The 20,946-nt window shown below is 42.4% G+C and overlaps 2 protein-coding genes across 2 annotated transcripts; both read left to right on the forward strand.

Moving 5' to 3' along the window:
• The first annotated feature begins 2,477 nt into the window (after positions 1–2,477).
• LOC137942219 (FT-interacting protein 3) lies at positions 2,478–6,488 on the forward strand. The gene is made up of 2 exons (XM_068787924.1): positions 2,478–2,706; positions 3,148–6,488. The coding sequence occupies exon 2, from the start codon at positions 3,824–3,826 to the stop codon at positions 6,143–6,145; it is 2,322 nt and encodes a 773-aa protein (XP_068644025.1). The 5' UTR covers positions 2,478–2,706; positions 3,148–3,823; the 3' UTR covers positions 6,146–6,488.
• Positions 6,489–18,625: 12,137 nt separating this feature from the next.
• Positions 18,626–20,735, forward strand: LOC137942226 (uncharacterized). Its single transcript, XM_068787931.1, has 2 exons — positions 18,626–19,955; positions 20,472–20,735. The coding sequence occupies exons 1-2, from the start codon at positions 18,765–18,767 to the stop codon at positions 20,598–20,600; spliced, it is 1,320 nt and encodes a 439-aa protein (XP_068644032.1). The 5' UTR covers positions 18,626–18,764; the 3' UTR covers positions 20,601–20,735.
• Positions 20,736–20,946: the final 211 nt, after the last annotated feature.

The following is a 20,946-nucleotide window of genomic DNA, read 5'->3' on the forward strand; positions in this document are numbered from 1 at the left end:
GTTTGATATTTTATTTAATTAAAAATTTATCGATAACTATAATAATATATTAGATTGATTCTTAATTTTTATTTATTTCCCTAGAAGAGACAATAAAAGGTCCATTTAACTTTCCTAAGAAAATTTTAAAATATTTCTTGTAATTTTCTAATAAGTCACTAATAGTAATAATATTTTATTTAAATGTCTTTTTGGGAATATGTATCATAGGAAAAATATTTTTAGTTTTTCTTAGAATATAAATTTTCATCTAGGGGCACTAAGGAGGCCATAACAGATTCAAAAATTACAAAACAAGCTAGACAGCAATTGGAGTAAAAAAGATTAATATTGGCGCATTTTAATCCATTATTGAAATTCAATCTTGAACCTCCCCTATCATTATATTTTTTTAAAATGCATGCATAATTTTATATATAATTTATTCAAAGCCACCCCTACGTGCGAGATCATAAACAAGGAAAAAAAAAATTCTTTATCCCTTCCTCATGGCTCTTAAAGAAATTAAAAAAAATACTTTAGTAGAAACACGTTTCTAGAGACTATTAGTGGTTTTTTCAATAAATGTTGAAAATACATTTTTAGTAGAAATATAGGGACCATTAGTGCCTCATGTTTTTTCAAAATATTTTTCTAATTATAAATTATTTTTAAAAAATCATATAATTTTCTAAGTAAGATTTTCTTGCCAAGATGCGTTAGAAAACCATATAGAAAATTTTTGAATAAATATTTGACAGTTAATGATATAATACTTTGAGCATGAGGCAATTTTCATAACAATTTTGTGTTTGACATTTTATGTGATTAAAAATTTATTGATAAGTATAATAATATATTAGATTAATTATTATTTTTTATTTATTTCCTTAGAAAAGACAATAAGAGGTCCATTTAACTTTCCTAAGAAAAATTTAAAATATTTTTTGTAATTTTCTAGTAAGTCTCTAATTGTAATAGGATTTTATTTAAAGAATTTATAGTTTTTATTTGGGTGATTATAAATTGATAGTGATATTTCATTTAATTTTGTTATGTTTAATTATTGTATGGAGTTTATTTATAATGTTATGCAGTGTATGGAGTGTTTAGACTATTTTATAGAGTGTATAAACAATTTCATAGAGTGTTTATGGAATGTATAGACAATTTTATGGAGTGTTTATACAGGTTTTATGTATATTGCTTATGCCCAATTTTTAAGTAGAGGTCATGCCGAATCTTATACAAGTATTATATATATAAATTATGCTCAATTTAAGTAGAAGTTATACCTAATCTTATACACGTATTATATATATAGGTTATACCCAATTTTATGTAGAGGTCATGCCCAATTTTATGTAAAATATATGTATAATTTTATATATATTTTATTCGATATATATTTTTTGAAAAGTTTTAAATGTATGTTGAGGCTCAAGCTCAGTTCGAACTCATTGGGCTTGAGCTCGATAATAATTTTAGGTTCGAGGTGAAGAGCGGCTCAAAATATTTAAATGAAACTCGATTCAAAAATAAGCAGGTTGGAACCTTGGCTAAGAGGGAGAGGAAAGAGAAAGTCCCCATCCCGGAGGAGAGGGCAAGGGGAGTACCTCCTTTTCGTATTTTCATATTGAGGTTGGTTAGATGTCTTAATTTTTAGTAAGTCATTATTCTAGTGGACAACTAAGGTACCCCTTCCCTATCATTGCTTTAGCCCATGACCAATTCCAACCCTTTCTTCTTCGCATGACAGTGAGAAGGGAAGGGAAGACAGTTCCTCCCTTCCCTTCAAAGCGTCTCTCCTGTTGCGGAAAAAAACCGACTGGGTGGGAACTTAAAAGACTCTCCTATCATGTCTTTCTTCATCGGCACTTCTCCTCCTTCCTTGCGTCAAAGAGAAAAGCTTCCCCTTTTTAAGTTTGAGCCTTCAATCTTCCATCTCGTTCGTGTTGAAGTGAGATGTAGACTGTAGTCTGGTTTAATTTGCTGTAAGAGTTACGAGTGACGATGAAACTCCCGCTACATTAAATTCCAGCTAATTATTTACGAAAAACTTCAGCTAGTTTGGTGTAATTTGCTGTAAGAGTTTCGAGGGACGGTGAAAAACTCCCGTTACATTAAATTCCAGCTAATTCGGGCTGCAATTTGTTGCAGAATAAAACCCCTATTTCCTTCTTCGGAAGAAAAAAACACAAATTTTACGACGGGGGTTTTGTGGTGGTGGTGCCACCATTAAAGTGATATTCTAAGCGTTGTCAGCCGAAAGGTCAGTAACGCGAGAAAATCAAAAGATCGCGAAACGGTTGATGGCTGCGAGATATTGGTCGCACCTCTCTGGCCACGGGGCCAGATTCGCCGGAATTTTTTTCCTTTTAAATTACGACAACGGTCTCCACACGTGCGAGGCCCGACCACAGTCGTCCAATGTGTGCCTTGGGTTCTCTGTAAAAGAGCAAAGGTGTAGGTTCTGTGCATCTCTCTGTTGGTTCTGGTTTCAGATCTCGAAGCGCTTCTCTTTCCCTTTTCCTTCTCCTTATTTGTCTATTTTCATTTTTCCTACAGATTCACCCTCTTGCAAGGGCGAACAACAGGAGAAAGAAAATAGATAAACCGAGAAAGGCAATACTCCATTGCTTCATCATCTGGACCTAGATCAAAGATCTAGGGTTTCCGTAGTAGTACTTTCGCTGTTTCACACTCCCTCGCATTTTCTTCTTACAGGTTCGGATGTTCTGTTTTTTAAAATTGATGTTTTAAGTTTGTTTTTTCCACTTGAAAACTTGGGAGTTTGTGGCATTTTCCACTGCCATAGCACTCTGGTGGTTCCGAGGCTTTGAATCTGTGAAACGTTTTCGGAAGTTGGTAAACACGGTTTTTTTTTTTGTTTTTTGGCAAATCGAGCTTCTCGCCATGGCGTGATTATGTTGCATTCTTGACTCCCTGTGGCTACTCTGAACTCTTAAACGGACTCTTCCAAGCTTTTAAACGCTGCGGAAGTTGTTTTAAAATGCTTTCACTTTTTATTTTGTTCTTATGTATGTCTGTTGAAGCCAAAAGATGCCTTCTGTTTCATATTAACTGCAAAAAGTTTCAGGATTCTTGATTGATTTGTTTATGGTTGGGAAGATTTTTCTAACCAGTGCCATCTGCTGTATCTTTCAGATAAATGAGCGTGTTTGTATCTCGGAATCTCGGTGGTAGCTGCGTCCTGTCTTCCCTCGTCCGGTGAAGATCGTGGAAAATTTATTGCTTACTCGTTCTTTGTGCTTTTTGGTTGAGGAAGTTTATAGCCTGAACTACGATTTGATGTTGGAGAATTCTTTTTTCTGTTCCTACTCGGTTTCATTGGTTCTCAAAACACTTGCTGTTCCGTCGACCTAGAAGTTTCCGAGAGTTACTTTCCTCTTGATGGAATAGAATATTCACGATTTTAGTTCTTATCTCGAGTGTTGGTAGTTCAAGGTTCGAGTAAAGTGGCCTTTTTCTTCACCACTGGGTTCTACATCTTCTAAACCGTCTGGTGTCTCTTGATCCGCCATCCTGTATGTGTGACGTGTTACCTTACTTCCTACTTCCGCGATACCTTGGTTGCTTTTATATCTCCGATCATCAGGCAAAATTAGAAAATCCGTTTGGGTTTTGTATCCAACTCATCTTGGAGTCCATATATTCCATGGTTTGAAATTCCAACGGTTCTCTAAATCGTGATTCCGAAGTCAGGGGGTTGAAGATTTCGAGTATTTAGGTTTGGGAGCATTGCAACTTCACACATTTTTTGCTCCATCAAGTTAACCTTGCCCCACCGTCTGAAATCCTCTGCATTTAGCTTCTAATAAAGATGCAGCGTCCTCTCCCACCGGAGGACTACCGTTTGAAGGAGACCTCACCCCACCTTGGTGGTGGTGGAGTTGCTGGAGACAAGCTTACCAGCACATATGACCTTGTCGAGCAGATGCAATACCTCTATGTGCGTGTCGTAAAAGCCAGGGACCTCCCTGCGAAAGATATAACTGGAAGTTGCGATCCCTACGTAGAAGTAAAGCTTGGTAATTACAAAGGCACTACCCGACATTTTGAAAAGAAGACTAACCCCGAGTGGAATCAGGTCTTTGCCTTCTCTAAGGACAGACTCCAGTCATCCACGATTGAAGTCATGGTGAAGGATAAGGACTTGGTGAAGGATGATATCATAGGGCGCGTGATCTTTGATTTGAATGAAGTGCCAAAACGGGTGCCTCCTGACAGCCCACTAGCCCCCCAATGGTACAGATTGGAAGACAGAAAAGGAGATAAGGTTAAAGGAGAGCTGATGTTGGCTGTTTGGATGGGCACCCAGGCCGATGAAGCTTTTCCGGAAGCATGGCATTCAGATGCTGCAACAGTTCACAGTGAAGGTCTTGCAAATATCCGATCAAAGGTATATCTCTCCCCAAAGCTTTGGTATGTAAGAGTTAATGTCATTGAGGCTCAGGATTTGCAACCTAGTGATAAAGGAAGATATCCTGAAGTTTTTGTCAAGGCCATCCTTGGGAATCAAGCGTTAAGAACTAGAATTTCTCCAAGTAGAAATATAAATCCAATGTGGAATGAGGATCTCATGTTTGTGGTTGCTGAACCATTTGAAGAGCATTTGATATTGAGTGTGGAAGATAGGGTCGGACCAAACAAAGACGAAGTTTTGGGTAAATGTGTGATTCCCCTGCAGAACGTGGAGAGGAGGTTGGATTATAAGCCTGTGAATACAAGGTGGTACAATCTTGAGAAGCATATTGTTGTGGAGGGGGAGAAGAAGAAGGATACCAAGTTTGCAAGTAGAATTCATTTAAGGATCTGTTTGGATGGTGGATACCATGTGTTGGATGAGTCAACCCACTATACTAGTGATCTTCGGCCTACTGCAAAGCAGCTATGGAAGGCCAGTATTGGGGTTTTAGAACTAGGTATTTTGAATGCACAGGGCCTGTTGCCAATGAAGACGAAAGATGGGCGGGGGACAACAGATGCATACTGTGTTGCCAAATATGGGCAGAAATGGGTCCGGACGAGGACGATTATTGATAACTTCATGCCTAAGTGGAATGAGCAATACACTTGGGAGGTTTTTGATCCATGTACTGTTATCACAATTAGTGTTTTTGATAATTGCCATTTACATGGTGACAAAGCATCAGGGGCAAAGGATGCCAGGATTGGAAAGGTGAGGATTCGGCTTTCGACACTTGAAACTGATAGGGTCTATACCCACTCATACCCGCTCTTGGTTTTGCATCCATCTGGGGTTAAGAAGATGGGGGAGCTCCAGCTGGCTGTGAGGTTTACTTGTTCATCTTTGCTTAATATGATGCATATATATTCTCAACCGTTGCTTCCCAAAATGCATTACCTTCATCCTTTATCTGTTACTCAGCTCGATAGTTTGAGGCACCAGGCAACTCTGATAGTCTCCATGAGGTTGAGCAGAGCGGAGCCGCCATTGAGGAAAGAGGTTGTGGAGTATATGTTGGATATGGATTCCCATATGTGGAGCATGCGAAGAAGCAAAGCTAATTTTTTTAGAATTATGAGTGTATTGAGTGGTTTGATTGCGGTAGGGAGATGGTTTGACCAAATTTGCCATTGGAAGAACCCTTTGACGACCATTCTGATTCACATTCTCTTTTTGATTCTGGTTTTGTACCCAGAATTGATTCTACCTACAATTTTTCTCTATCTCTTTTTGATTGGGATCTGGTACTACCGATGGAGACCAAGACAACCTCCTCACATGGATGCAAGGCTTTCTCATGCGGAAACTGTTCATCCTGATGAACTGGACGAGGAGTTTGACACTTTCCCAACATCTCGACCATCTGACATTGTTAGAATGAGATATGATCGATTGAGAAGTGTAGCTGGGAGGATACAAACTGTTGTTGGTGACTTGGCAACACAAGGGGAGAGGTTGCAGAGTCTGCTAAGCTGGCGGGACCCTAGGGCCACAGCCCTCTTCGTGACATTTTGCTTGATTGTTGCTATTGTTCTATATGTTACACCATTCAGGGTGGTGGCTCTGCTCTCAGGGTTCTATGTTTTGCGGCATCCAAGATTCCGGCACAAACTTCCGTCGGTTCCTCTGAATTTCTTTAGAAGGCTGCCTGCTAGAACAGATAGCATGTTGTGAGAGGGGTCCGTTTGTGGTTGTGTGATGGCGTTGTGGGCTACTATAATGTTAGAGGTTCTTGGCCCCATTACCTTTAACATCTCGCTTTGCCAGATACAGTAGTTGCATGAAGAGGTTGCTGCGACGGATTGGTGTCAATTTTTTAATTGACTCAGTGTTTTGGGCGTCTGCTCTGATGTATAATTTAATACCGTACGCTCGTAGCTGCTATGAATATGTGATTCCTGCTTCCTTTTATTCTGTGTTTCTTTGTTTTTCATTGTTATCTGGTCAATCGATGTAGGTTGATTTTAAATTTTTGACTTGGATTCTGGTATTTTGAATGCTTTTACTTGATTTTGTAGATCAAGGGGTTGATTCAGTTTTCATTCATGCCTGCGGATTTATTATATTTACATGCTATAATGTCTTTTTGTCTGCCACATGTTCTTTCTGAACTCTGTAGCCGATCCTATCTTTAATTATTTCGCTATTTAAGAAAGGTGAGGTAGACAGATAGATCTCTTCAGGGAATTGTGGTCTTTGTGTCTACACGACTGCTACTCTTACATCTTATTAAAAAAGCCCCGATATTTGATTAAATGCATGATTTTGCCGGTGAGAGGTGGGGTTCTTGTTTAATCGCATTCTCTTCCTTACTCGTACGTCGAGGTCACAGCGATTTTAGTCTCGTTTACTGCGATGTTGGGTAGGGAAGAAGGAAAAAACAGAAAAAAAGGCTGCGTCCTCCGTCTGGACACCTGCTTCGTCTGTCTCCGACTCTTTCCCTCTTCTATTCTTTTGTCTTTGGTGGCTTTCAAGTGCTAGAAGAGGGTGTTTCGAGAAGGGAAGAAAAAAGAAACAAAAAGAAAGGAACGGGTTCTTGTTCTCTGTTTTTTCTGGTGATCATTATCCTTTTTCAAATGGATTCGTCATTCCAGAGTTTAGAAAGAGTGAAATCAGTCTGAGAACTCTGGAGTCTGGTGGCCTCCGCTCGACAGCAGCCGTACCAGTCACCACCCACTAAAGCCGATCGATCAAATCGAGAAGGTTTGGAAGAAAAAATTGAAAAGGGGAAAAGGCAGTATGAGACAAGTAAAGTAATACAAAAAACGAAAAGAACGGTTGGTTGGTACCGGTTGGCGGTGGGAGCTGCAGAGCCAAGCGACTGGTGACAGTGAAAAAAGCTAATCCAGAGAATGAAGGAGGCGAAGGGGAAGTGTAAGCCGAGTTACGCAATGAAACAAAACAATTAATGCTGTCGGAAGCATCCATCTATAATTTCAATTGCGAAAGATGCTTTTGTCTGTCGTTGCATCACTCAAATAGTCGGGTGATATGGGCTGTGTACGTCTCTATTCATGACATAAATGAGGCAACCTAAACTGCCTTACTCAAATGCTACAATGAATTTAAAGAGGTTTCAGTGAAGGGTGCAGTGTTCAGCAAGCAATTAGGGAATCTATTTTTTAATCGCAAAGTGCTTAAAAGCTTCATGGGTATCTCTTGTATTATTACTCTTTAAGATTCGCTACATGATTAATAAAGGTTAACAGAGCTGTTAAAAGTTCAGTCAAATAGTATCAGAGCTTCATCTTTGGCATGCTGCCAATTCCATTAAAAATTTCTGCTGTTATGTGTGTTCGAGCTCTCGACGAACGCAAACTTATGTTGTGTGAGCCTGATCCTTGGGAGCATGAAGCCAAAAAAATAATGCCTGATCGCCATAGGCAGCACAGGCGATTGTCAAACTGCTGGGTGCCTGGCGAACCTCAATCAGGCCGGAGCTCTCTGACCAGATGACGTCTCAAGAGGTGTTGTTATAGAGCATCAATAGAGAGACGTCGTATTGGATGCCTGTGTGCGCCGGTGTCGTGTGCTCGTTGGATGCACACCAATGGCAGAGGCACTAAAGAAAGGAGGCGGCGGCGCGGGGTGGTGAGTCAAGTCGGAACGGATGAGACGCTGGCTGTGAGCAATTGAGAGACTGCATTGAGACCTCAGCGACGCATCAAGATATAGCCAAGGCCGGCGTTGGGTGTAGCGTCGAGACCCAACGCTTCCTTCTCTGCGTGTGAAGTCGACCGACGCTCTGTGCCGAAGGCTGACGTTGGGTGTATCGGTATCGATCATGAAGTTTAAAGAATGATAATGTATGTTTAAATTTTGGTGATCTTGAGTGAGCATTTGGAAGTTTATTCATAAAGATATGTACCAAAGGTAATACTTGTTCTAAAGGACTTACTGTCACGATTTATGTAATTTAATTTTTTTTATTTGAGTATAAAGATAATATGTTTATGGGAAAAAGGTTGAGAATGATACATATTAAGTATTGAATTAATAAAGTAAGAGAATGGTAACAATTTCTCATTTAATGGTTTTGGTCTAGCAAGAGAGTTTGTCTTCTCCATGGAAGAGTTTTTGGATCGACTGACAGTTTCCTGCAAGTTTTAGAATTTGATTGTATACTTCCTTTCATCATTTTAATTCAGTTTATGAATTTTATAATGCATTTAGAAATTTAGTTTTACAAAGACCTCTTCATCTCTCTTTCTTGCCCAACTCAGAGATCTTTGAAAATGCTCAGGGAAAGGTGAAGGCCCTATCTTAAGGAATTTCTCAGTCCTATATATTAGATTAGCTATAAAAATCGATCCACACTATCTATTCATCTTCTATCTTAATATTTAATTTAAACTAAAAACAGAATCTGGGCAGCCATGGGTAATGCTACTTTTCTTTCTGTTCTAATGCGAGTGTTTGCGTGTGTTAACCTCCTCTCATTTGTTTTATTCAGTGAGGGCATTTCGTCTTCAGCTTTGCCTTTCAGGTCGAGGAGAACATTCGCGAAAAAGGGCTTAACCCCGTCCCAGATTGGTGTAATTCTCCGTGATTCTAACAGAATTCCCCAAATTAAAAGTATCGCAGGGAGCAAAGTCCCACGGTTTTTCATCTTTCTCTCTTCTTTAATCCTCAACGTTCATGGTGAATTCGTAATTTTTTATTCGTCCATTTTTAGGACTTGCTCCTGAGATTCCAGAGGATTTATACAACCTGATAATGAAGGCGATGGCAATCAGAAAGCGTCTTGAGAGGGACAAAAACGATAAAGATTCCAAGTTCCGTTTGATCCTTTGTAGAGAGCAGGATTCATGTCGATTATTGATTTACATTATCTGTCTTCTGCTTATACGGTAAAATTTTATACACTTCCTCTTAAAATGCTGAGGCTGCCCATTTGTTACAGTTTGTATATAATTATCATCGTCGTCTTTTCATTTCATGATGGCAATGAATCAGAGTTTGGTTCGTTTACTCTGTTTGCTTCCTGGTGTCTTAATCTAATTCATGACTGTTTCTTTTCTTGGGTTGTTTAGTGTGCAGCGAATCTACTACCACAACCACCCTTGTGGCATCATAGACTAGTTCATCTTCTGCTGTTCCTTTTTGCCTGATTCGAGCTTCTTTGGTCGGCTAGGTGATGCTTTCGTTATGTTCATCTTGGGTGCTAATTATCTGTCAGAAAAATTACAGCAGAGTGAAGCAATTCTGATCAGATTGGCCATTGTTTGCTTGTTTTGGTGTTTTGCGGATTAATCCGCAGTTTGTTACATGTACAGCCAATGCTCTGTGGCCATAGACGGAGTAAACCTGGAATTGCAAGCCGAGCATTTACTGGGCTGGTTTAGGTGGTGATTTCCCAGTTTTGATCTTGTCGTCTGCCTTCCGGTTAAGAATGAAGAAGATTAAATTTTTTTTTGTCTAATACTTAGCTGGTTGCTTAGTAACTTTCTCCAACTGGCCCTTGTCCAACCAAGTTGAATCTGGAGATTAATACAATCTTGCATGAATTATAAAAGCTACAAGTAGTTTGGGTTTACTAACAATGCAAGATTCAACCAAGGTTACCCTTCTATGACCAAGCTGGCATGGTTAACATATCCTTCTATGTCCACTTTGGGCTTAAACCCTCATGAATTTGTTCTTGGGTTTTACCCCCAAAAAGTCTCATACCAATAGAGATATTGTTCACACTTATATATTCATGATCCTCCCCATTTCTAGTCAATGTGGGACTTTTATTGTATACCCAATAATTGGGCCACTCTTTTAGCACTAATCGGAACAAAGGAAAAGTGATGGTAGCTCTAACCTTGGGTCGGAAGGGAGAGACCTTCGTCCTCTAGAATAAGAGGCGTATGACCCTGCCCTTACATGAATTTGAGAAAAGAAAATAAGAATTTGATTATTATTATTAAAAAAATAGGTAATAAAAATAAGATAATCTTTCTAGGACGCATTGGCTACCATCATTCAAGGAAAAGAAAATCTCGTCCGATTTTCAATGCCATGAGCAATAAGGGTAGAGCATGTGTTGCAACATTTGTGGGAAAAAAGAGAAGAAAATCTGTTTGAATTCGGGCAAGTGCAGTTAATGCCTCTTATTTACAGATTTTGATTCATTTAAGTGCAGTTTTCTTAGATACTTGAAAACATATTTCTAAGATTTCACCCATTAATTAACGCTTTCATCCCATGTAAAGCTTCCTTACTGAAGATTAATGTCTATCCCTGCAACTGCCTTTTCATAAATGGAGACGAAAGTAGAGTTACGACCTGCTCTCCTTTATATATTGCCCATGGCTGTTCCTCTTCTTGTATTTTGAGATCCTAATTTGCCGTTTCTTGCTGTTCGACAGATGCAGTGGAAAGGATTCTTCGTTTTTGCGAGGACCTACTCCAGTTTTCACTGAGATACACCGCTTGTACGTATTCAAAATTATGTCTTCTTCGTCTCAAGTACCGCGTAAATTACTAATTTTACACTCCTGAACATTGTTAGATTTTTTTTTTTTTTTAATTTTGTTGTTGTTGCAGATTTAACTCGAAAATATAAATCTCCCGACGTAAAACTATTAAAATCGTCAATGGCAGGATAGGATGTATTTTAGATTATTCTGAATGAAGGATGGCTGTTAAAAGCTAAAGCAGCAGAAAGTTACAGCGTAGAAGATGGTTAACTTGATATATTGAGATTTGAAGATACTGTGAAGCTTTTCTTCGTATCTTTCTCAGTGTCAGTTTTCATAAAAAATACCATTTTCATGAGATCTCTCTTGACGATAAGTTGTATAGAATCAAGAATAATGAATCGTTTCGGAATCCCCAGAGAGAATTATCTCAAATTTCTGCTGGAGGAGTTCGAGTTCTGAATACAAAAAGCTTTATTTTTCTGCAAGAACCAAGCCTCTGCCAACCCAATCTGTTGCCAAAAAAGAAACCGCCTGCAAATTCAATCTCAACCTCAATAGGAGATTCTCAATCTTCAACTGCCGTTTCCCAGCAGTAATGGGATTCTGGATCATCTTCTCTTTGGTTTTGACGATTGATGCCGTTAATAAGTTGCGAACCGAAGATCCGATCCTTGAAAATGCTTTTCTTGATTACGGAAAACTGTAATTCAACGTTTAAAAATTTGAACTGGTTGATTGGTTGAATCGCATCAACCGGGTTTGGCCCTTCTGTAATGTCTCATTTTGGAGTCCAGCCAAACCAGATTAATCAGGTTTTGGTTTGCTGGTTCCACAGATAACTGGTTGGCGTCGACTGGAGCTGACCCCTTCTTCCCCACCCTCACCTCCCTCTCAATAGCCGGAGGTTTTTCCGGTCATTTTGGACTCCGTCCGTCTCTTTTCTTATTGATTTTCATTATTTTTCAGAAGAAAATGCTTTGAAATTCTATTATTAGGTGTTTACTGTGATCAACCGGAGCCAAGCACCTTCTTGGGTTGGGTTTTAAAACGGCGGTTCCAATTGGCCTCAGTCATGTACAGGTAACGACAGACGGATTTTTCCATGGAAGGGGGAGACAAAAGAATAAGTATCTGGAAATTCTCGGAGTGACCAATAACTTGAGAGCCACAAAGACAGACATAATTTTGTCCTGTTTCCTTGGACAAACAGAGTTCGCTTCCTATATATTCGACAGTGAGGTCAGCAAATGGAGGATGGAGAAACGGCAGATCGGTAAAAGGTCTTCGTCCCACTGCCATTTGGCAATTCATTGACTTCCATTCGACTACGTTAGTTCGTTGAATTTTTCCTCTTTTCAACCTCCTTTCTGTTCTAGGGTCCGAGTTGATTTACAGAGAGATTTCAAATTTTCCCTTATTGAGGTACGTATGTTTCGGTATTGCACTTCAGTTTTTTTTTTTTTTTCGAATACATGATCCTGGCGGGAAAGCTTCTGCACTTTCGTTAGTTCTGTTTTTGGGTTTGATTCTTTACTGGAATTCAAACATTTTTCCTCCGTTGCTGGAATGATCGAGAGGGAGTTTTTTTTTTGTATGATACTCGCCATTAAAAGGCTTTGAAGATTACCGACTGTCTTTCGATCGAGTTTCAATTACTGTGTTTTTTTTCTGTTGTTTCTGCTCTAGTTTTGATGATTAAACAACAATGCATGAGAAAAAGATAAGGGGATGCTTGTTTCTTTTCGATCTCGTTCGGACTAAGTGGGTGTAGATTTCTAGTCCGGCGGCTTCTCTCCGGCAACGCTTCGGCTCCAATTCTTTATAATTCACACTTTAACGTGGCTTCCCTGTCTGTTATCAACACTTTTCCTGAGATGAATGCAATCGACCCACCGAATGGAATTTTTTATCGTATTTCTTTCGTTTACAGTCGGACCACCCTGTTTAGATGTAAAAACAAGAGAGGAAGATTCTGTTCGTGCCTGGAATTTTCCATGCTCTGCACATGTTTTTTCCAGAAGGATTTGGAACATTCAGTTCTGTCGCTGTCTCTGTTCTTGCTCTGATTATCGTTTGTTGAGACTGGAAAATTGGTTTGTGAAATTCGAATGTGAGAACAGATGACGATGGTGCTCGTTTTGCTCTCTGATTCCAACAGGTCTCCATCTGATGATCGAACTGCAGAAAGATGGACGTAAGGAAATCTGTAGAAGACCAATTCTCCAAGTTGCATCCATGCTTTCCGGTGCGAACGAGAATCGGAGTAGTTGGTGGAGGCCCCAGCGGTTTGTCCGCAGCATACGCACTCACCAAACTCGGATATAGCAACATTACTGTTCTAGAAAAGCACCAAACAGTCGGAGGAATGTGCGAATCAGTGGAAATCGAAGGTAAGGAATCCGAACGAAATTGATATTTCTGAAACTCTTCTTTCCCATTCACCAAATTATTTTTCCTCAATATTGTTTTCCACGAGTTTCAGGAAAAATCTATGATCTGGGAGGCCAAGTTCTTGCTGCAAACTCCGCTCCTGTTGTCTTCCACTTGGCCAAAGAACTAGAATGCCAACTCGAGGAAATGGACTCTCACAAGTTTGCACTGATCGACAGTTCCTCCGGCAAGTATGAGGACACGAAAATGGCAGATGATTATCTCTCAGTCATTTCACTAACCTTAAAACTTCAGGTTGGTTTTAGAGGCCTAAGGGACTAGCTGATATATCCCAGAGCTCAAATACTTCCTGGATGTAATCTCACTTTCTTTCTACAGGATCAGGCGATCGACTCCGGTCGAATAGGGGTCCACGCGATGAGCGAAATTGCAGCGGAGCTGACGCCGGAATTTCTTAAGCTTAATGGGTTTGAATCTGTTCCAAAATCTGTAGCTTACGGATATACAGCTTCCGGATACGGCTTCGTCCAGGACATGCCATATGCGTACATTCACGAGTTCACCAGAACATCAATGGCCGGAAAGATCCGCCGTTTTAAGGGCGGTTACACGAGTGTTTGGCAAAAGCTTAGTCATTCCCTTCCAATTGAAGTTCTATACCGAACGGAGGTTCTGAACATCAATAGGGCCTCCGACGGCGTTACTGTGAAAATCAAAGATGTCGATGGGGCAAACAGAGTACTGGAATTTGACAAGATAATCATCTCCGGCGCTTTTCCTTTCAGGGGTGGAAGAACTTACAGGTCTCCCGTAGATGCAGATGGTAAGATTAACGGAATATGATGATCGTCTCTCTACCTTTTTAACACGTTTGGGACCGAACCGTTTAATTGAGTTTTTTAATTTTTCCACAGGTGCTCCAGAAACAGAAATTATGGATATGAATGAGCTGGAGAAGGAGTTGTTCTTCCAAGTCCAGACAATTGATTATTACACGACTGTATTGAAAATCAAAGGTTTTGAGCATATCCCAATGGGGTTTTATTACTTCAACGAATTCATGGAGGACCCCGCAACAATGGGGAATCCAGTGGCAATGCAGAGATTTTACGCAGACACTGATATCTTCCTCTTCTGGTCGTATGGTAATTCTGATGATATCATGGGCCCTGCTGTGACCAAGTTCGCCATTGACGTCGTGAAGAACATGGGAGGAGAAGTTGAGAGAGTGATTCTGCAACGAAGATTCAAGTACTTTCCTCATGTCAAAAGTGAAGGTGACTTCAAGAAATTGCTTTCGGCCATCTCTGTAGTCATTCATCTCCATTGAGACCAGTTAGTTTACAGCTACTGATTTTTGAAATCTGGATTGCAGATATGAAGAACGGGTTTTACGAGAAGCTGGAGACTGACATTCAAGGCTCACGAAACACGTACTATGTGGGAGGGCTCATGGCCTTCGAGCTTACTGAAAGAAATTCATCTTATGCCATGGCTCTTGTCTGCAAACACTTCGCAGATAACAGTTCCTTGCCGATGTTTCCATACGTTAAGGTAAAGATCGAAATTTTTCTGTGCTGTTGACTACTTGGATGATAAATAGCTTCATTAATGGAGACCGCCTCATCGATGCAGAGACTGTTACCAGTTGTCTCCAACAATGAGGATCATCTTCGCAAACAAATAGACGAAATGCCAGGAATAAAATTCCCTGATCTCTCTACTCTTGATGCTTATTTAAAATTCTGGGGAACTCATAAAATTACAGAGAACAAAACAGTCTATACTTGGCTCAGCGAAAGTGGGCAGATTGTGAATCAAAGAACTTACAGCCAGCTAAACGCGAATGCTTTTGAAATTGCTCGTCGTCTCTTATCAAGCAGTAAACCTATTATGAGGCCTGGAGACAGGGTACTTCTAGTCCATGTTCCAGGGCTGGACTTCGTTGATGCTTTCTTTGGGTGTCTAAGAGCTAAAGTTTTGCCTGTTCCAGTTTTGCCACCCGATCCATTACAGAGAGGTGGCCAAGCTTTACTGAAGATCGAGAACATATCAAAAGCTTGCAATGCTGTGGCTATTCTTTCCACTGTGTCTTATCATTCTGCAGTTCGTGCAGGTGCAGTTAGAAATATGGCATTATTGACCAAGAACAGGGGGCAATCGTCAGGTTCCTGGCCCAACCTCCCATGGCTCCATACAGATTCATGGGTCAAGAATTCCAGAAACAACCATGTGCGGGTGGAAATTGATGAATCTGAATCAAATCCAGAGGATCTGTGCTTCCTGCAATTCACTTCGGGATCTACAGGTGATGCTAAAGGTGTGATGATCACTCATGGTGGCTTGACTCATAATGTGAAATTGATGAGGAGAAGATACAAGAGTACCTCGAACACCCAATTAATCAGTTGGCTGCCTCAGTACCATGATATGGGGCTAATTGGAGGCCTCTTTACGGCATTGGTTAGTGGCGGCTCCGCTGTTCTCTTGTCGCCAATCGCCTTCATCAAGAATCCGCTCCTGTGGCTTGAGATCATGAGTAAGTACAGAGCTACCCACAGCGCGGGACCCAACTTTGCGTTTGAGCTCGTGGTGAGACGGCTGGAGACTGATACGGAGAAGGTCCGGAATTATGATCTTTCTTCGTTGTTCTTTCTCATGGTAGCTGCCGAACCAGTGAGGCAGAAAACTTTGAAAAGGTTTGTAGAACTCACTCTTCCTTTCGGCCTTTCACAAGAAGTAATGGCTCCGGGTTATGGTTTGGCCGAGAACTGTGTCTTTGTAAGCTGTGCTTTCGGACAGGGGAATCCCATTTTGATAGATTGGCAAGGCAGAGTCTGTTGTGGATACGTTGATTCAGATAAATCGGACGTGGATATCAGAATTGTTGATCCAGAAGCAGGTATAGAGCATGACGAACGTGGAAAGGAGGGCGAGATATGGATCAGTAGCCCTAGCGCCGGAATTGGGTACTGGGGAAAGGAAGAACAGGGCCAGAGAACATTTGGAAACGTCCTGCTGAATCTTCCGGACAAGAAATTTACAAGAACAGGGGATTTGGGGAGGATTATAGACGGAAAGCTCTTCATTACTGGCAGGATAAAGGATCTAATTATTGTGGCTGGCAGAAACATATACTCGGCAGACGTGGAAAAGACTGTCGAAAACTCGTCGGAAATCCTCCGTCCAGGCTGCTGCGCGGTGATCGGAGTGCCTGAAGAAATCCTGTCATCAAAAGGAATTTCGGTTCCAGACGGGTCTGATCATTTAGGGGTGGTAATAATTGCAGAGGTTAGAGATGGTAAGCGTGTGGATAAGGAAGTAGTTGAGCAGATTCAAACACGAGTGGCCGAAGAGCATGGAATCTCTGTAGCATCCATTAAGCTAATCAAGCCTAGGACAATCAGTAAGACCACTTCCGGGAAGATAAGAAGGTTTGAGTGCCTGAAACAATTTGAGGATGGCAGTCTCAATCTAGCTACAGATTCTGGTTCAGTAAAGAGGTCTCTGCTTCGTTCTTTCACTACTGGTACTTTTAGAGAAGGGCGAACACCCCGTAGTCCGCTGAACAAAACGCCCCTTCTTCCCCTGAAGGGCAATAAGAGCAAGGAAGAGATTGCAGAGTTCTTGAAACGATTAATTTCGGAGCAAACGTCAATTGCAGTCGAAAAGATCACTATAACAGAGAGCCTGGTTTCCTATGGCATCGATTCCATTGGAGTAGTTCGAGCAGCTCAGAAACTCTCAGATTTTTTGGGAGTTCCAGTTGGAGCAGTCGATATTTTCACAGCTACATGCATTGCGGACTTGGCGAGCTTCTCTGAGGATCTCCTTAAGAAGTCTGAACTCCATCCCATGACTGCTACCTCTCATGTTTTAAAACAAGAGACCGAGTTCGTCAGGCCGATAACCGAAGTTTCGAGATTTCGTGAACTGGTTATTGTGTTTCTGCAATTTCTTGCCCTCATTTATGCTTCTGCCTTGCTGATTATTCCTGCCTATCTTTCGACCTCTGTTTTTCTGAGAGTGATCTCTGCTAGTAGCACTCTGATAGGCACAATTCCGCAGCTGAACTTTCTAACCCCAGTGATTTTGGCTCCTCTTGCATGGATACTTTTCATGTTCATCACCTGCATTTTCCTCTCTCTATTTGGTAACTCATTTCTGCAGCCGAATTACGCATTGACACCCGAATTCTCAATCTGGTCGATTGATTTTGTCAAGTGGTGGGCTTTGTATAAAGCTCAAGAAGTAGCCGGGAAAGTGCTCGCCTTCCATCTAAGAGGCACAGTTTTCCTAAATTACTGGTTTGAGATGCTCGGAGCTCGTATTGGCTCCTCAGTCTTGCTAGACACAGTTGACATCACTGACCCTTCTCTTGTTTTAATTGGAGATGGGGCTGTCGTCGCTGAGGGTGTCCTGATTCAGAGTCACGAGGTAAGGGACGGAATATTGAGCTTCCTCCCGGTGAAGATCGGCCGGAATTCTTCCGTGGGTCCTTATGCCGTAATTCAGAAGGGAAGCATTTTAGGAGAGGAGTCAGAGGTTGCGCCGCTGCAAAGAACTGAGAGTGGAAAGCCTGTCCTTAGAGCCCACAAGGCTGGGAAGTTTCAAAAGGTATGTACTTCTGCGCATAACTTGCTGGGACTCTGTTCATCTTGTTAGCCTTGATGAACAATATTAACTCATTAGGCTTTTTCTTCTCTTTTTTGCAGAGTGAAAGTGGAGAATTTGCAGAGAAACTCTTTGGGGAGCTGAGGACCTTGTATCATTTTATAGGTGTTTACGTAGTTGGTCTCCTTAGTTCTCTCTCCGCTGCTCTGCTTTACTTCGGTTACATCCACTTCACTCAAGCAACTCCCTCCACTGAGATTTTGGCTTTTCTCTGCATTGCCGGGGCTTTCCACTGGGTTCCGGCCGCTATGATCGCCTATGCGACAATCTTCCTAACTATCCCTCATAATCCGGGAAGATTCGCCAGCTTTTTCGCTTTAGCTTACGGGATCCACGGTCTTATCCACATCATACTGGCTGCCATCGTCACCAGGTTTCTGTCGGGGAAAGAAAATTCGCAACAGAGCCACTCCAGGACCTGGCTGCGACACCGCATTACCGCCTCCTGTCACCTCCGGTTTGCCAGTCTCCTCTCTGGAACAGAAGCGTTTTGTGTGTATTTGCGCCTTTTGGGAGCCAAAATTGGTCGTCACTGTTCAATCAGAGCAATCAATCCAGTCACAGACCCAACGCTAATTTCTATAGGCAATGGCGTTCATCTTGGCGATTTCAGCCGGCTCGTTCCAGGATTTTATTCATCTGATGGATACGTTTCCAGGGAAATTGTGGTGGACGAGAATTCGGTCGTGGGGAGTCAGAGCATCATACTCTCTGGTTCCATCGTTCAGAAAGATGTCGTTCTCGGCGCGCTCTCTGTTGCCCCTACAGACTCAGTTCTCCAAAGTGGTGGAGTTTATGTTGGATCCCAGACTCCTATCATGGTCAAGAACATATTCCACGCCTTGGACGAGAGGATCGAAGAGATGGATCCCAAATACAGGAAGATCGTCGGGAACCTCGCCGGTAACTTGGCCATCACGACGATGAAGGTGAAGTCCAGGTACTTCCACCGGATCGGAGTGAGCGGGAGAGGGGTTCTCAAACTGTTTGACGATTTGCGTGGGTTGCCTGATCACAAGATGTTTCGCCCCGGAAAGACTTATCCGATCTTAGTCCGGCATAGTAACAGCTTGAGTGCAGACGACGACGCGAGGATAGACGCCCGGGGGGCCGCTGTCCGGATATTATCGGATGACGATAACCAGTCACCGCTGCTCGATTTGACGCTGAAGACGGGCAAAGCATTCTATGCTCGCACAATTGCAGATTTCGCGACGTGGTTGATATGTGGGCTCCCTGCAAGGGAGGAGTTCGTGAAGCGAGCCCCTCATGTCCGTGATGCAGTCTGGGGCTCCCTTCGGCTGACGGATTCGTATACGCAGCTGCATTACTACTCGAACGTAGTCCGGCTCCTCCGCTGCTCGGACGGGCAGGAGATGTACGTGAAATTCAAGCTGCGGCCGCTGGATGAGAGCATTGGTGAAAATTCCGGTGAGGTGGAGCCTACAGGGATACTCCCGCCGGAAACCGGGGCTATTCCGAGATTTGAGAAAGATGCACGGCCTCTTCTCTTCCTTGCCGATGATTTCCAGAGACGTGTCAATTCCTCCGGTGGGGTAAAATATGTGTTCCAGCTACAATTCCGACCGGTTCCAAGCGACGAAGCCGATCGAGACCGTGCTCTGGACTGCACAAGGCCCTGGGATGAGGTTGAGTTCCCTTTTGTTGACGTGGGATTGATTACCATAGACAGAAACCTGAGCAGTGAAGAATCGGAAAGGCTGGAGTTCAATCCGTTTCTGAGGTCTCACGAGGTGGACATCCTCCGAGCAACATCCTGCTCGCAGAGCGCGTCAATTGATCATGGGCGCTCCCTAATTTACGAGATCTGTCAGCATCTACGCAACGGGGAGCCACTTCCCGCTGCCTGGCGAGCATTCCTGGATCAGTCCGACGTGAAAGTCGACATCTCCGGCTGTCCAATGGCAGCTGCATCCGCCGAGGCGCTGGTGCAAGAGAAGAAGCTTGATACCAGAAAAGTGACACTCGAAAGGAAGTGGTATCAAAACGTATGGGTCACCTTGTTCCAGCCTCTTCTACAGACGCTGCTGCCTTATTTCCTGTTGGGGCTGGCCATATTTGGCCCCCTGAAATGGCTTATTTTCATGAAGGAGAGGGAGCTGCTTCCATTACAGTGCTTGGTCCCCTTCTTTTGGCTCTTCTCAGGGATTTTAGTTTCTCTGATCTGCGTCTTGGCGAAGTGGGTTTTGGTGGGGAAGAAAAAGGAAAACGAGACGGTGACGATATGGAGCAAGGAGGTGTTCATGGACACCATATGGCAGGCGTTGAGGACGGTAGCAGGGGATTATTTCATGGAGATGACATGCGGGTCTGGCTTGTTTACAGTGTGGATGAAGCTGATGGGGTTGGAAATAGAGTGGGAGAATGGATGCTACGTTGATAGCATGGGGGTCATGTTGAACCCAGAGATGGTGGAGATGGAGAGGGACGGATGCGTCGGAAGGGAGGCCGTGCTTTTTGGGCACATCTACGAGGGGGAAGGAGGGAAGGTGAAGTTCGGGAAGGTGAGGATCGGAGAGAGTGGGTTCGTGGGGAGCAGGGCCGTCTGTATGCCCGGCGTTACAGTGGAATCTGGCGGGAGCTTGGACGCCCTCACGCTTGCTATGAAGGAAGAGACTGTTCGATCAAGGTGAACAGGATTCAAAGATGCGAGCGGCCCTTGCTGGGTTCTATCTCATAAATAGCATTGCTGGTATAGTTAATAAATCAATGGAGTGACTAAACTCTTCTGGATATGGATTCGATTTCAGAATCCTGAGAACTGAAAAGGAAGTAATGTTTGAAAATACTGAATAGGCAAACAACCTTTCTTATAACTGAGTCTGCTCAATGTTTTCTTTCTTACGTTTGATATGGATTCGAGTAACCATGAATTGCCTAACCTTTTCATTCCAGGCTCTCTGCGGATACAACCAAGGGAGAGTCCGAGAAGATGACTGAGGTGTGTCGACGGTGATCGGAAAAAAATAGTTACCGATC

Source organism: Aristolochia californica, unplaced genomic scaffold (genome assembly GCF_029961685.1).
Source record: "Aristolochia californica isolate CCGP_79_NKW_82.1479 unplaced genomic scaffold, dmAriCali1.0.hap1 SCAF_9, whole genome shotgun sequence".
NCBI lineage: Eukaryota > Viridiplantae > Streptophyta > Magnoliopsida > Piperales > Aristolochiaceae > Aristolochia > Aristolochia californica.